At 44.1% G+C, this 12,464-nt stretch overlaps 1 protein-coding gene across 1 annotated transcript in view; it reads right to left on the reverse strand.

Annotated features, from left to right (window-relative positions):
* Positions 1–10,504: 10,504 nt before the first annotated feature.
* LOC127029009 (nuclear cap-binding protein subunit 1-like) overlaps positions 10,505–12,464 on the reverse strand; it is a 55,760-nt gene continuing 53,800 nt past the window's right edge. Inside the window, exons 22-23 of the mRNA XM_050914681.1 lie at positions 12,337–12,450; positions 10,505–11,415 (exon numbers count right to left, since the gene is read on the reverse strand). Coding sequence (XP_050770638.1) covers positions 11,302–11,415; positions 12,337–12,450 — 228 coding nt within the window. The 3' untranslated portion in view covers positions 10,505–11,301. The remainder of the gene's footprint in view (positions 11,416–12,336; positions 12,451–12,464) is intronic.

Raw genomic sequence — 12,464 nt, forward strand, 5'->3', positions numbered from 1 at the left:
TCGATTGGCAGATCCTCTAGTGTTAACTAACCAGGTGGCCTTTGCTAGATGTGTATCCCAATGTTTGAAGGTCCCACCACCCATTGCTCTCAGTGTAGTCTTTAACAATCCATTGTATTGCTCGATTTTCCCAGAGGCTGGTGCATGATAGGGGATGTGATACACCCACTCAATGCCGTGCTCTTTGGCCCAGGTGTCTATGAGATTGTTCTGGAAATGAGTCCCGTTGTCTGACTCCATTCTTTCTGGGGTACCATGTTGCCATAAGATTTGCTTTTCAAGGCCCAGGATAGTGTTCCAGGCGGTGGCATGGGGCACGGGATATGTTTCCAGCCAGCCGGTGGTTGCTTCCACCATTGTAAGCACGTGGCGCTTACCTTGACGGGTTTGTGGGAGTGTGATATAGTCAATCTGCCAGGCCTCCCCATATTTGTATTTCAGCCATCGTCCTCCATACCAAAGAGGCTTTAACCACTTGGCTTGCTTAATTGCAGCGCATGTTTCACATTCATGGATAACCTGTGCGATAGTGTCCATGGTCAGGTCCGCCCCTCGATCACGAGCCCATCTATATGTTGCATCTCTTCCCTGATGGCCTGAGGTGTCATGGGCCCACCGAGCCAGAAATAATTCACCCTTATGCTGCCAATCCAGATCTACCTGAGCTACTTCAATCCTAGCAGCCTTGTCTACCTGTTGATTGTTTTGATGTTCTTCAGTGGCCCGACTCTTAGGTATGTGGGCATCTACATGACGTACTTTCACAACCAGGTTCTCTAGCCGGGCAGCAATATCTTGCCACAATGCGGCAGCCCAGATGGGTTTACCTCTGCGTTGCCAGTTACTCTGCTTCCATTGCTGCAACCACCCCCACAGAGCATTTGCCACCATCCATGAGTCAGTATAGAGATAAAGTATTGGCCATTTTTCTCGTTCAGCAATGTCTAAAGCCAGCTGGATGGCTTTCACCTCTGCAAACTGACTCGATTCACCTTCTCCTTCAGCAGTTTCTGCAACTTGTCACATAGGACTCCATACAGCCGCCTTCCACCTCCGATGCTTTCCTACAATGCGACAGGACCCATCAGTGAACAGGGCATATTGCCTCTCATGTTCTGGCAGTTTATTATACAGTGGGGCCTCTTCAGCATGCATTACCTCCTCCTCTGGCGATATTCCAACATCTTTGCCTTCTGGCCAGTCTGTGATCACTTCCAGAATTCCTGGGCGACTGGGGTTTCCTATTCGACTTCATTGTGCGATCAGTGCAACCCACTTACTCCATGTAGCATCAGTTGCATGATGTGTAGAGGGGACCTTCCCTTTGAACATCCAGCCCAGCACCGACAGTCGGGGTGCTAAGAGGAGCTGTGTTTCAGTACCAACCACTTCTGAAGCAGCTCGAACTCCTTCATATGCTGCTAATGTCTCTTTTTCAGTTGGACTATAGCGGGCCTCAGATCCTCGATATCCCCGACTCCAAAACCCTAGAGGTTGACCTCGGGTCTCCCCTGGTGCTTTCTGCCAGAGACTCCAGGTAGGGCCATTCTCCCCGGCTGCGGTATAGAGCACATTTTTGACATCTGGTCCTGCCCAGACTGGCCCAAGGGCTACTGCATGAACTATCATCTCCCGTTTAATCTGTTCAAAGGCTTGTTGTTGCTCAGGGCCCCATTTAAAATCGTTCTTCTTCTGGGTCACTTGATAGAGAGGGCTTACAATCAGACTATAATTTGGAATATGCATTCTCCAAAAACCCACAACACCTAAGAAAGCTTGTGTTTCCTGTTTACTAGTTGGTGGAGACATAGCTGCTATTTTGTTGATCACATCCATTGGGATGTGACGACGTCCATCTTGCCATTTTATTCCTAAAAACTGAATCTCCTGTGCGGGTCCCTTCACCTTACTCTGTTCTATGGCAAAACCGGCTTTCAGAAGGATTTGGATTATTTTCTCCCCTTTCTCAAAAACTTCTTCTGCTGTGTTGCCCCATACAATGATGTCATCAATGTACTGCAGGTGTTCTGGAGCTCCACCTTTTTCCAGTGCATTCTGGATTAGTCCATGGCAAATGGTGGGGCTGTGTTTCCACCCCTGGGGCAGTCGATTCCAGGTGTACTGGACGCCCCTCCAAGTGAAAGCGAACTGTGGCCAGCACTCTGCTGCCAAAGGGATTGAGAAAAATGCATTAGCAATATCAATTGTGGCGTACCACTTGGCTGCTTTTGACTCCAGTTCATATTGAAGTTCTAGCATGTCTGGCACGGCAGCACTCAGCAGCAGCATGACTTCCTTCAGGCCACAATAGTCTACTGTCACCTGCTTGCTGGCAGAGCATGGGAAACTGAAAAGTCCTTAACTTAGGATAAGCGCTACTTAGCAACAACTAAAACATCAGCATGTTATGATCAACAGTATTCTCACACTAAATCCAAAACACAGCACTGTACCAGCTAGTAAGAAGAAAATTAACTCTATCCATCCCAGCCGAAACCAGGACACTACCCTATCTGTGATTTTAACTATACTGCCCCAATTATCACTTATCAAGTACTGTCAGCTAATAACCCTCTACCACCACATCACCCCTACCCCTATAGGTATGAATTTATCTCTAACTGAATAGCTTTTGCAACACAAAAACTTACATCAAGTATTGAAACAGGCAAAAGAGTAGACACAACAAACTTTAATAACCATCCATCATGATACCACATAGGTACCCTTGACCTCTGATGTGATTAAAAGTTTGTGTAGGTATGATGTACTTGCTGCCTGTGTGGAAGATACTGTTAATGTGTGTATCTCAACCTCCTGTCTATGCTTGGTTGAGAACCTACTGATATTTCACTGGTACTGCTGGGGTAGGAACTCACAAGATTTGGCCTAAAGTTCACAAAGAGCTTTGAACCATTTGGAATGAATACTCAGAAGTGAATGAGAAGTAGTTCCTCTTGGTCAGTGGAAAATAATTGTGGTAGGAAGGCTGCAGGGACTCAGAGACTTACAGTGCAGATGAAACACAACTCAAATTAAGAGCTGACTGTTGAAACGGATGGTTCCCATTCCTGTCTCTGACCACTGTGTAACATGGAATGGTTGAGGTAAATGGAAGTGGTTGCATCATAGTCAAAATATGAGCTCTCCATATTTTAAGTATTTGGATTATTCTTTAAAAGTTAGAAATATTTTTAATGAAGCCATGAAGGTGATGAGAGCTTAACGGAAGAAATGAGAGTCTTTACTATACTAGAATGGTATGTTGGGCTTCTTTTGCCACGTCTACTTCAGAGACTTCAGGTGTGCCTGGCTTGCAGTAAAGTATTTTGCAAAATTCCTTTCTACACTTTCTCCTCATACCTCCAAACCTCAAACTAACCCACTTAAATACACTTGAATAACTTTTTAAACAGGGGAAAACAGACAAAAGGGCCTTTCATATTGTGGTGGGTTGACCCTGGCTGGATGCCAGAGAGTGTAGGCTTTGGGGAGAGAAAATATAACGAAAGGCTCGTGGGTCGAGATAAGGACAGGGAGATCACTTCACCAATTACCGTCACGGGCAAAACAGACGCAATTTGGGGAAAAATTAGTTTAATTTATTACTAGTCAAATCAGAGTAGGATAATGAGAAATAAAAAACAAATCTTAAAACACCTTCCCCCCACCCCTCCCTTCTTCCCAGGCTTAACTTTACTCCCGAAACTTTCTACCTCCTCCCCCCCCGAGCGGCGCAGGGGGATGGGGAATGGGGGTTTTGGTCAGTTCATCACATGTTGTTTCTGCCACTCCTTCCTCCTCAGGGGGAGGACTCCTCACACTCTTCCCCTGCTCCAGCATGGGGTCCCTCCCACGGGAGACAGTCCTTCACAAACTTCTCCAACGTGAGTCCTTCCCATGGGCTACAGTTCTTCACGAACTGCACCAGCATGGGTCCCATCCACGGGGTGCAGTCCTTCAGGAACAGACTGCTCCAGTGTGGGTCCCCCACGGGGTCACAAGTCCTGCCAGCAAACCTGCTCCAGCATGGGCTCCTCTCTCCACAGGGTCACAGGTCCTGCCAGGAGCCTGCTCCAGTGCGGGCTCTCCACGGGGTCACAGCCTCCTTCGGGTATCCACCTGCTCTGGCGTGGGGTCCTCCACGGGCTGCAGGTGGATATCTGCTCCACCGTGGACCTCCACGGGCTGCAGGGGGACAGCCTGCCTCACCATGGTCTTCACCACGGGCTGCAGGGGAATCTCTCTGCTCCGGCACCTGGAGCACCTCCTCCCCCTCCTTCTTCACTGACCTTGGTGTCTGCGGAGCTGTTTCTCTCACATATTCTCACTCCTCTCTCTGGCTGCAACTGCTACTCCCCTGTAACTTCTTTTCCCTTTCTTAAAGATGTTATCCCAGAGGCACTACCACTGTTGCTGATTGGCTTGGCCTTGGCCAGCGGCGGGTCCGTCTTGGAATCCGCTGGCGTTAACTTTATCGGACATAGGGGAAGCTTCTAGCAGCTTCTCACAGAAGCCACCCCTGTAGCCCCCCCGCTACCAAAACCTTGCCATGAAAACCCAATACACATATGTGTATTGGGCATAATTGGCAGGGGGTTTTGGGGGTGTGTGTGGCTGCAGGGGTGATCTGTGTAGGGGGAGATCATGGACTGTCCTGTGTCAGTCACAGTCAGTTCCAGATGGCTTGGCAATGGACAAAACAGACCCACTGTGCACCAAAACAGAACCAATCAGACAAGTATATGGCACCTCTGCAAAAACATATTTAAGAAAGGGTGGTAGCTGCTAGACAGGAGACACAAGTGAGATGCCAGGGCAGGTAGGGCAGTATAGCAGGAAAAACACCAAAGGAAAAGACTTGCTCAGGCAGGGACAGAGAGGAGGAGGTACAACTCTGAAGGGACTGTAGCTGGTGGAGGAACCCACGTGCCGGGGAATTTTTATTGTATCCCTTGAGGCAAATATTAAACACACATTTGTACTTAAGTATAAAGAGATTTAATGAACAATGCATTGGACAGAGCCCTACTGCCATAAGTGGTTCTACAAGGAGTCTGCAAAGATGTGGCACCAGCCGATTCCTTATATACACTTGCACCAGCACCAATCATATTGTTACAAGTCAATACTGTGGCATTTCTTATCTTATCAGCAAGGGAGTTGTTCCACCTCCAGCATTCCTGCTTCTATTGCTTAACCTGGTTCTGCAGTTAGGCCTTCTTGCCCACCAGGTCAGATCATTCCTCATTCTCAAATTACCATTGCTGAGCAGTTACAATTCGAATTTCCCCTTCACATGCTGGAGGAATTGAGCAAGAAAGAGGGAATGACAAAAAAAAAGGAACCACAATGCACTGACCCCAATCTCCTGCACTGTCTGTGTGGTGGGTTGACCTTGGCTGGATGTGAGGTGCCCACCAAGCTGCTCTATCACTCCCCTCCTCAACTGGACGGGGGGAAAGAAAATAAGATGGAAAAAACCTCGTGGGTCAAGATAAAGGCAGTTTAATAAAGCAAAAGCAAAGGTCGCATGCGGAAGCAAAGGAAAACAAAAGATTTTATTCTCTACTTCCCATCAGCAGGTGATGTCCAGCCACTTCCTGGGAAGCAGGGCTTCAGTATGTGTAGCAGTTGCTCCAGAAGACAAATGCCTTAATAACGAATTCCCCCCCCTCCTCCTTTATCTTAGCTTTTATTGCTGAGCAGACATCATATGGTATGGAATATCCCTTTGGTCAGTTTGGGTCAGCTGTCCTGACTATGTCCCCTCCCAAGATCTTGCCCACCCCCAGCCTACTGGTGAGGGGGGGGCAATGTTGGAGAGACAGCCTTGATGCTGTGGGAGCACTGCTCAGCAGTAGCCAAACCACTGGTGTCTTATCAACACCTTTCTAGCTACCAATACAGAGCACAGCACTATGATGAGGGCTGCTATGGGGAAAATTAACTCCATCTCAGCCAGACCCAATACACTTCACTGAAGGGACCAAGTGTAATGTGTCAACAACAAGGGGAATGGAGACCAGGAAGAGGGGAAGAGAGGTGTCTGGAGAGGAGCTGAGTTGTGTTTTCTCTAAGTGTTTATGTATTTGTTCGGTTTTATTTCTCAATACCAGAATCAGTAATTAAATGTTTGTTAATTGGCAGTAACTTCATCAAAATTCCCTGACTCAAAACTCTTTTTTGGCCTGCAACACACATGAGATCTCATATTTCTGTAATTCTGTCCATTAAGATAATGTGAACAAGGAAAAGTTAGATTCTGCAAGACAAATCAAAAGTCATTCAGAGAAGAGTAGATACACATACAAAGACATACTGTATGTGACCATAAATTAACAAGAGGTAGTGTTACCCTGATTTTATTTTCACTACATATCTTTTTAAGGAGATTTTTGTATGAAAGTAAAATGAAACTACTTGTGTTGTGACTAGTTTTCAATCTGTTGTGTAGTTACCAATTTAATATCTATGAGTGGTTTGTCATGGACCAGCAGAAGGCAAGTAGTTGGTAAAGCCATGAGAACTCCTTTTTCTACTTTGGTTCTGAGAACTTCAACTCTCTGAAGAGGACTTCAGCTGGGAAAGGAAAATGCTTCTCCTTTGCAGGAGAGCAGTACTGTCAAGCCACAGACACACAGATAACTTGTCATATAGTCACTAACACGAACATGGTCAAGCACATCCTCATGTACTTTCAGTGCTTACAACCAAAATCAACACCAGCAAAACACTGATAAAAACACTCTACAAGAGAGGCTTCAACAGCCATTATTATGACAGGTCTTTATTATGATTATTTTTAAAGGCACTGTAATTTGGTTTTAAATTATGTGATTAGTATTATGCTGTCCATGCTCAGTTATTTGCTGCTATATTCCCAGCAGGAGCATTTGTCTACTTGATGAAAGGCTTGGAGAGGAAGTTACACATCTGTAAGTCATTGCATTCTCAGTTTTAGAGAAATCAACTTTAAATTCAATGACATCCCCTCCATTAATGAAAGTGAGAGAATCCTTTATTGGTCAGTCCCACTGGAAATCAAAGGCTATGATCCCAATTCACACCTCTGTACTATATTAACTGCTTCTAAAGAAAAATAGGGTATTTCACTGTCACAGGTGAATTATTAAGAGATAATTATGGGGTTAACAAACAGGGTTTTATTAATGATTAAATGATGATCAAATGATAATTAATCGATGATTGAATGAAAATTAAATGGTAATCAAATGGTGATTAAGCAATAATTGAATGGTAATTAAACAGTGATTTGACAATGATTTAAATGATTTGACAATGATTTAAATGATAATTTAAACAATAATTTAGATGGTGATTAGACAGCCGTCAAACACTCTACTACTTACTAGTCACCAACAACGCTGAAAAGGCAGAGGTTCTCAACACTTTCTTCACCTCTGTCTTTACCAGCAGCACTGTTGGGCCCCAGGTCTTGGGAACAAAAATCCAGGTTGATGCAAACACAGACCCACCATCAGTGAAGGAAGAGTTGGTATGTGAACTATTACAGGAGCTTGACCCCTACAAATCAATGGGCCCTGACATTATCCATCCAAGGGTGTTAAGAGAGCTGGCTGATGTCATTGCAAGACCGCTCTCCGTAATCTTTGAGAAGTTGTGGAGATCGAGGGATGTCCCAGAAGACTGGAAGAAGGCTAATGTCACCCCCATCTACAAGAAGGGCTTAAAGGAGGATCCAGGAAATTATAGGCCCATCAGTCTTGCTTCAGTCCCTGGGAAAGTTATGGAACGAATCCTCCTGGGGGCTATCATCACAAGTCAAATGAAGCACATGATTGGGAAAAGCCAGCACGGATTCACCAAGGGCAAATCGTGCTTGACAAACCTGATCGCCTTCTACAACAAAGTAACCTGCTCGGTTGATGTGGGGCGAGCAGTAGACATTGTCTACCTGGATTTCTCCAAGGCTTTTGGTACGGTTTCCCACAGCCTCCTCCTAGAGAAACTGATGCGTTACGGTCTAGACAAGTGGTCTGTGCAGTGGGCGGGGAACTGGCTGACAGGCCGCACCCAGAGGGTGGTGGTAAATAGCTCCTTTTCAAACTGGCAGCCTGTCACAAGTGGGGTCCCCCAGGGATCGATATTGGGCCCAATGCTGTTTAATATCTTCATAAGTGATCTGGATGATGGGATCAAGCGTACCCTGATGAAGTTTGCCGATGATACCAAACTGAGTGGGGAAGTGGACGCTTCGGAAGGGAGAGCCACCCTGCAGGAAGACCTGGATAGGCTGGAAGAGTGGGCTAACAAGAACCTTATGAAGTTCAACAAAGACAGATAAATGTACAGTCTTGCACCTGGGAAAACATAATCCAGGAGTGCAGCACAGGCTGGGATCTACCCGGCTGGGGAGCAGCTCTGTGGAAAGGGACCTGGGGGTCCTGGTGGACAAGCAGCTCAATATGAGTGAACAGTGTGCTGCTGGGGCAAAGAAAGCCAACAGGATGCTGGGTTGCATCAACAAGGGCATCACCAGCAGAGATAAAGAAGTCATTATCCCACTCTACTCAGCGCTTGTCAGGCCACACCTGGAATACTGTGTTCAGTTTTGGTCCCTGCTATGCAAAAAAGATGTGGACAGGCTGGAGAGGGTCCAGAGAAGGGCCACAAAGATGATCAAAGGACTGGGAAGCCTGCCATATGAGGAAAGGCTGAGAGAACTGGGTTTGTTCAGCCTTGAGAAAAGAAGGCTTAGGGGAGACCTTATCACCATGTTCCAGTATTTAAAGGGTGGCTACAAAGAAGATGGAGAGTCCCTTTTTACAAGGGGTCACATGGAAAAGACAAGGGGTAATGGGTACAAGTTACTCCTGGGGACATTCTGATTGGACACAAGAGGAAAATTTTTCACAATGAGAACAATCAGCCATTGGAATAATCTCCCCAGGGAAGTGGTGGATTCCCCAACATTGGACACTTTTAAGATTTGGCTGGACAGGGTGCTGGGCCATCTTGTCTAGACCATGCTTTTGCCAAGAAAGGTTGGACCAGATGATCCTTGAGGTCCCTTCCAACCTGGTATTCTATCATTCTATGATTCGATGATTCTATGATTACTACACTTCTAATAATTAAGCTATAGCTGGATATATAAATGTCGCTAGCATACAATATACCTTTAGGCCTAATGTAAAATGTCGCTTACCTCGTTATAGATATCAGATGCCAGGTAAGGGGTCTCAGCCTCGAGGAGTAACCTTGAGAGGCGTCCCTGCTCAAGGGGGAGATCATTGCCATGCAGCCTGCTGCCATACAGGAGAGCTCAATGGGCTCAAGGGGGCTACAGATATTTATAGCGTAAAGTGATTGACTTGTAGTCAAACCCCCCTTTGGTGTATGTGCAGGAGTGCAGCTGTAGCAGTTGTAGTTTTGTTTAGTCCCAGCTCAAGCTGGTACTGTTAGCTCCTGATAAGATGTGGCCTAGATTCCTTAGTTCCTGAGAAGATATGGTCTAGCACAATTTTCAAGGTTTGCACAGCAGGGTTGATTTCAGTCAGGCCTACTTGTTGGTGATGCCTGAACCAAAGTACTGTTCACTCAGTCAGAGTGGGGGCATCTGTGATATTGACTGAAGCAAGTGTCTGTGCATAACTGACAAACACCTTGTATAAAACAAATTTATAAACACATTAAGGTTGACTCTAGAAGAGTAGAGGAATTAGTCAAATCACACAGAACAGGTAAAGAGAAAAGTAGCAGATTCAAGATTCTGAAGATGTGCCCAATCGCTGCAGACCACACAAAAGCTTTACATTTATGATGAAACAATTAATTTTTGCCTTCTGCACTTGAGTATCAGGCCAATTGATTAATGTAGGAATGAAAGTGATTACGCGTTACTTGGTACTTATTTGGGGGGAAAAAACAACCACTATAGAACAAAATCCTTCAAAGCTCACAATTTTCTAGTTCAAGTATTGAATAGCACTGAGTATGAACACTTATCTGACAGAGACTGTAAACAGCTTGTAAATACACCAGAATTACTGCAGAGAACTGAGCACCTAAGATAATGCCTCCACCCTGCCTTTCTTATTGCTTGCCCTGATACCAACCACCTTAATGCTTATGTAAGTAATGTTATTTGCATAACTCAAACTTATCAAACAAAAGATAAGGCTACTACATTTCCAGGTTGTACATGTCCCCAATTTAAGTTTCTTGCAAAGTCCCACCTAATTCAGCTCTAAAATGCTCTGAAATTGTGGGAGCCAGACACTGCCTTCACGTTTTAGAGATTAAAAAGCAAGCAGATTCAACTGACATGGAACAGCTGTTACTGAATCACAGGAGATGGGCACTTGGTTTATCCACAATCAACATCAAAAAAGGTTTTAGCATCATTGCTGACCCATAGGTCCAATCCAGTGCAAGCTCAGCTGCCCACGGAGTTACAAGCTAAAACAAAATAACAGGATAAACACCCCCTGTAATGTGTGTGCAAGGTGTCCAAAGTTTATGTACTTTGCAATACTGAAGTGGAAACTTTGCCCCATTCAGGACAGATTGCCTCTGATTGGTCTCAATTATTTACCAGCTGGGACCAGTGTTGGGGCTATTCATGTTTTTTCAGACACACTAGGAAAAGAATCAGTCTTCAAAAATTGTTCATGAAATTTCTCTACTGGCTGTTTGCAGCTACTGTAATAATACACCAGACAATACATTTAAAAAACATATTTCAATTGTTTGTCAACCATGTTCTTTCAAACTGTGATAATCTAGTCAGTTTGACAGACAAACCCACATGCTCTAGACTATTTTGAAAGCTCAGTGTTTCACATGCCCAGAGTTAAGTCATTTTTCTTGTGCCATACTACCAAGATCTTATCAAACTGCTCACTGAAGAGGTGCATTTCTGCCACATCCACAAATCCTGTTTCACATTTCTAAAATTTATTTACTTTAACAAACAGTCAGAGGTAACCAATTCTGTAATTTTTTGACCTATTTGTTATTGTCATATAAATGACAGAGGGAAGAAGCAAAAATACTATCATAAAGTAAAGATTCAAACCAAATTAAAGGACCAATTAAAAGAGTACATACATTATTCCACACCAATCCTCTATCAATCATAGCTAATAAGACTTATGATGCTAAACCAGTTACTATTAGAGTAATGTATTGCTTTATAGAGGAACACATGAAAGCTGTTCTGAATTAAAGAGTTTCCTCTTTCCCCATAGTGAGCTTCTCTCATTAAAGAAAAATGGTTTTAAGTCTTGCAGATAAAACAACACATGAAAATCCTCAGGCCTGCAGAGCACAAAATTGCTGAAATACAGCCAGTATGTGATGGTCCAGTTCAGCTGTAAACAGGAGGTTCTCCAGGGTCACCATGTACTGCTGAATTATCTGGTGATGCTGCAGATAAAAAGATAAACCTTTGTTGTTTTCATTCATCTTCATACACAAGAACAGGCAGAAGAGTCAAGACATATTGTATCACAGATCAAAAGTTTTCACCAGAACTAACAAGCACATCTAATTTCCACAACACATTAATCACTGCTGACTGCAAGAATGGAGTGTACATTGAAATCCTGTTTTGAGAAGTACTGGGTTCCCTGTAGCTACTCAGTTCTAATCCTGATTCTGAATAGCATGTAGAGGCAACTGCACAGATATGCTAGGACTCAGGACATTTGCTTTAGCATTAAGTCATTTTTATGATCAGGGTAGAGACTAACCCATAGGGGGAATTATGCCATTAATCCCATGCAGCTTCCCATCCTCTAACACAATTTATGTTCATGTAAACACAAATAATTTTCTATTACTCTGGCTGTTGCTTTCAGGCAGTTACTTAACTGGCTTTTTACATCTGTTGCCAGATTTAATACAGAGCCAAGAGTTCCAAACTATATTTTTAAATAGCTATTCATTATAATCAGATACATAAATTTAAAACATTTTCATCCACTTGTTAGGCACTTATTTTGGTATACTTGTTCTCTCAAGACTCTACCCTTACTATAACATGTGGTAAGAAAAACTCAGCTACATTTACAACCACATCTCAATATTGTTTTGCACTATATTCACAGTGCAAGAAACAAATCAAGGAGCTCACCCTCCAGTCATTTAGCAAGTCTGTAGCAAAGATGGGGTCAAAATCAGACACAGCCAAAACTCACACTAGTCCCTGAAAAAGACTGGTGATGCCAGATATGTCTGTTCTAATGGAGCTGGTAAAAATAAGTGACCAAGCTCAGCTCTCAAATCATGTAAGCTTTTCTTTCCAGCAGCTGCCCAAAGCCTTCCAAACCAAGAAGTGAAACTTACCTGTAGGAAGATTTGCTGCAACCTCTCTATACAGCTTTTGTACCAAGGCGTAAATACATCAATCCCACCAGTTTCACAGCGCACTAAGTGTTCAGTTAACAACATAATGAAACGCTGTAGAAGAACAC

Source organism: Gymnogyps californianus, unplaced genomic scaffold (genome assembly GCF_018139145.2).
Source record: "Gymnogyps californianus isolate 813 unplaced genomic scaffold, ASM1813914v2 HiC_scaffold_60, whole genome shotgun sequence".
NCBI lineage: Eukaryota > Metazoa > Chordata > Aves > Accipitriformes > Cathartidae > Gymnogyps > Gymnogyps californianus.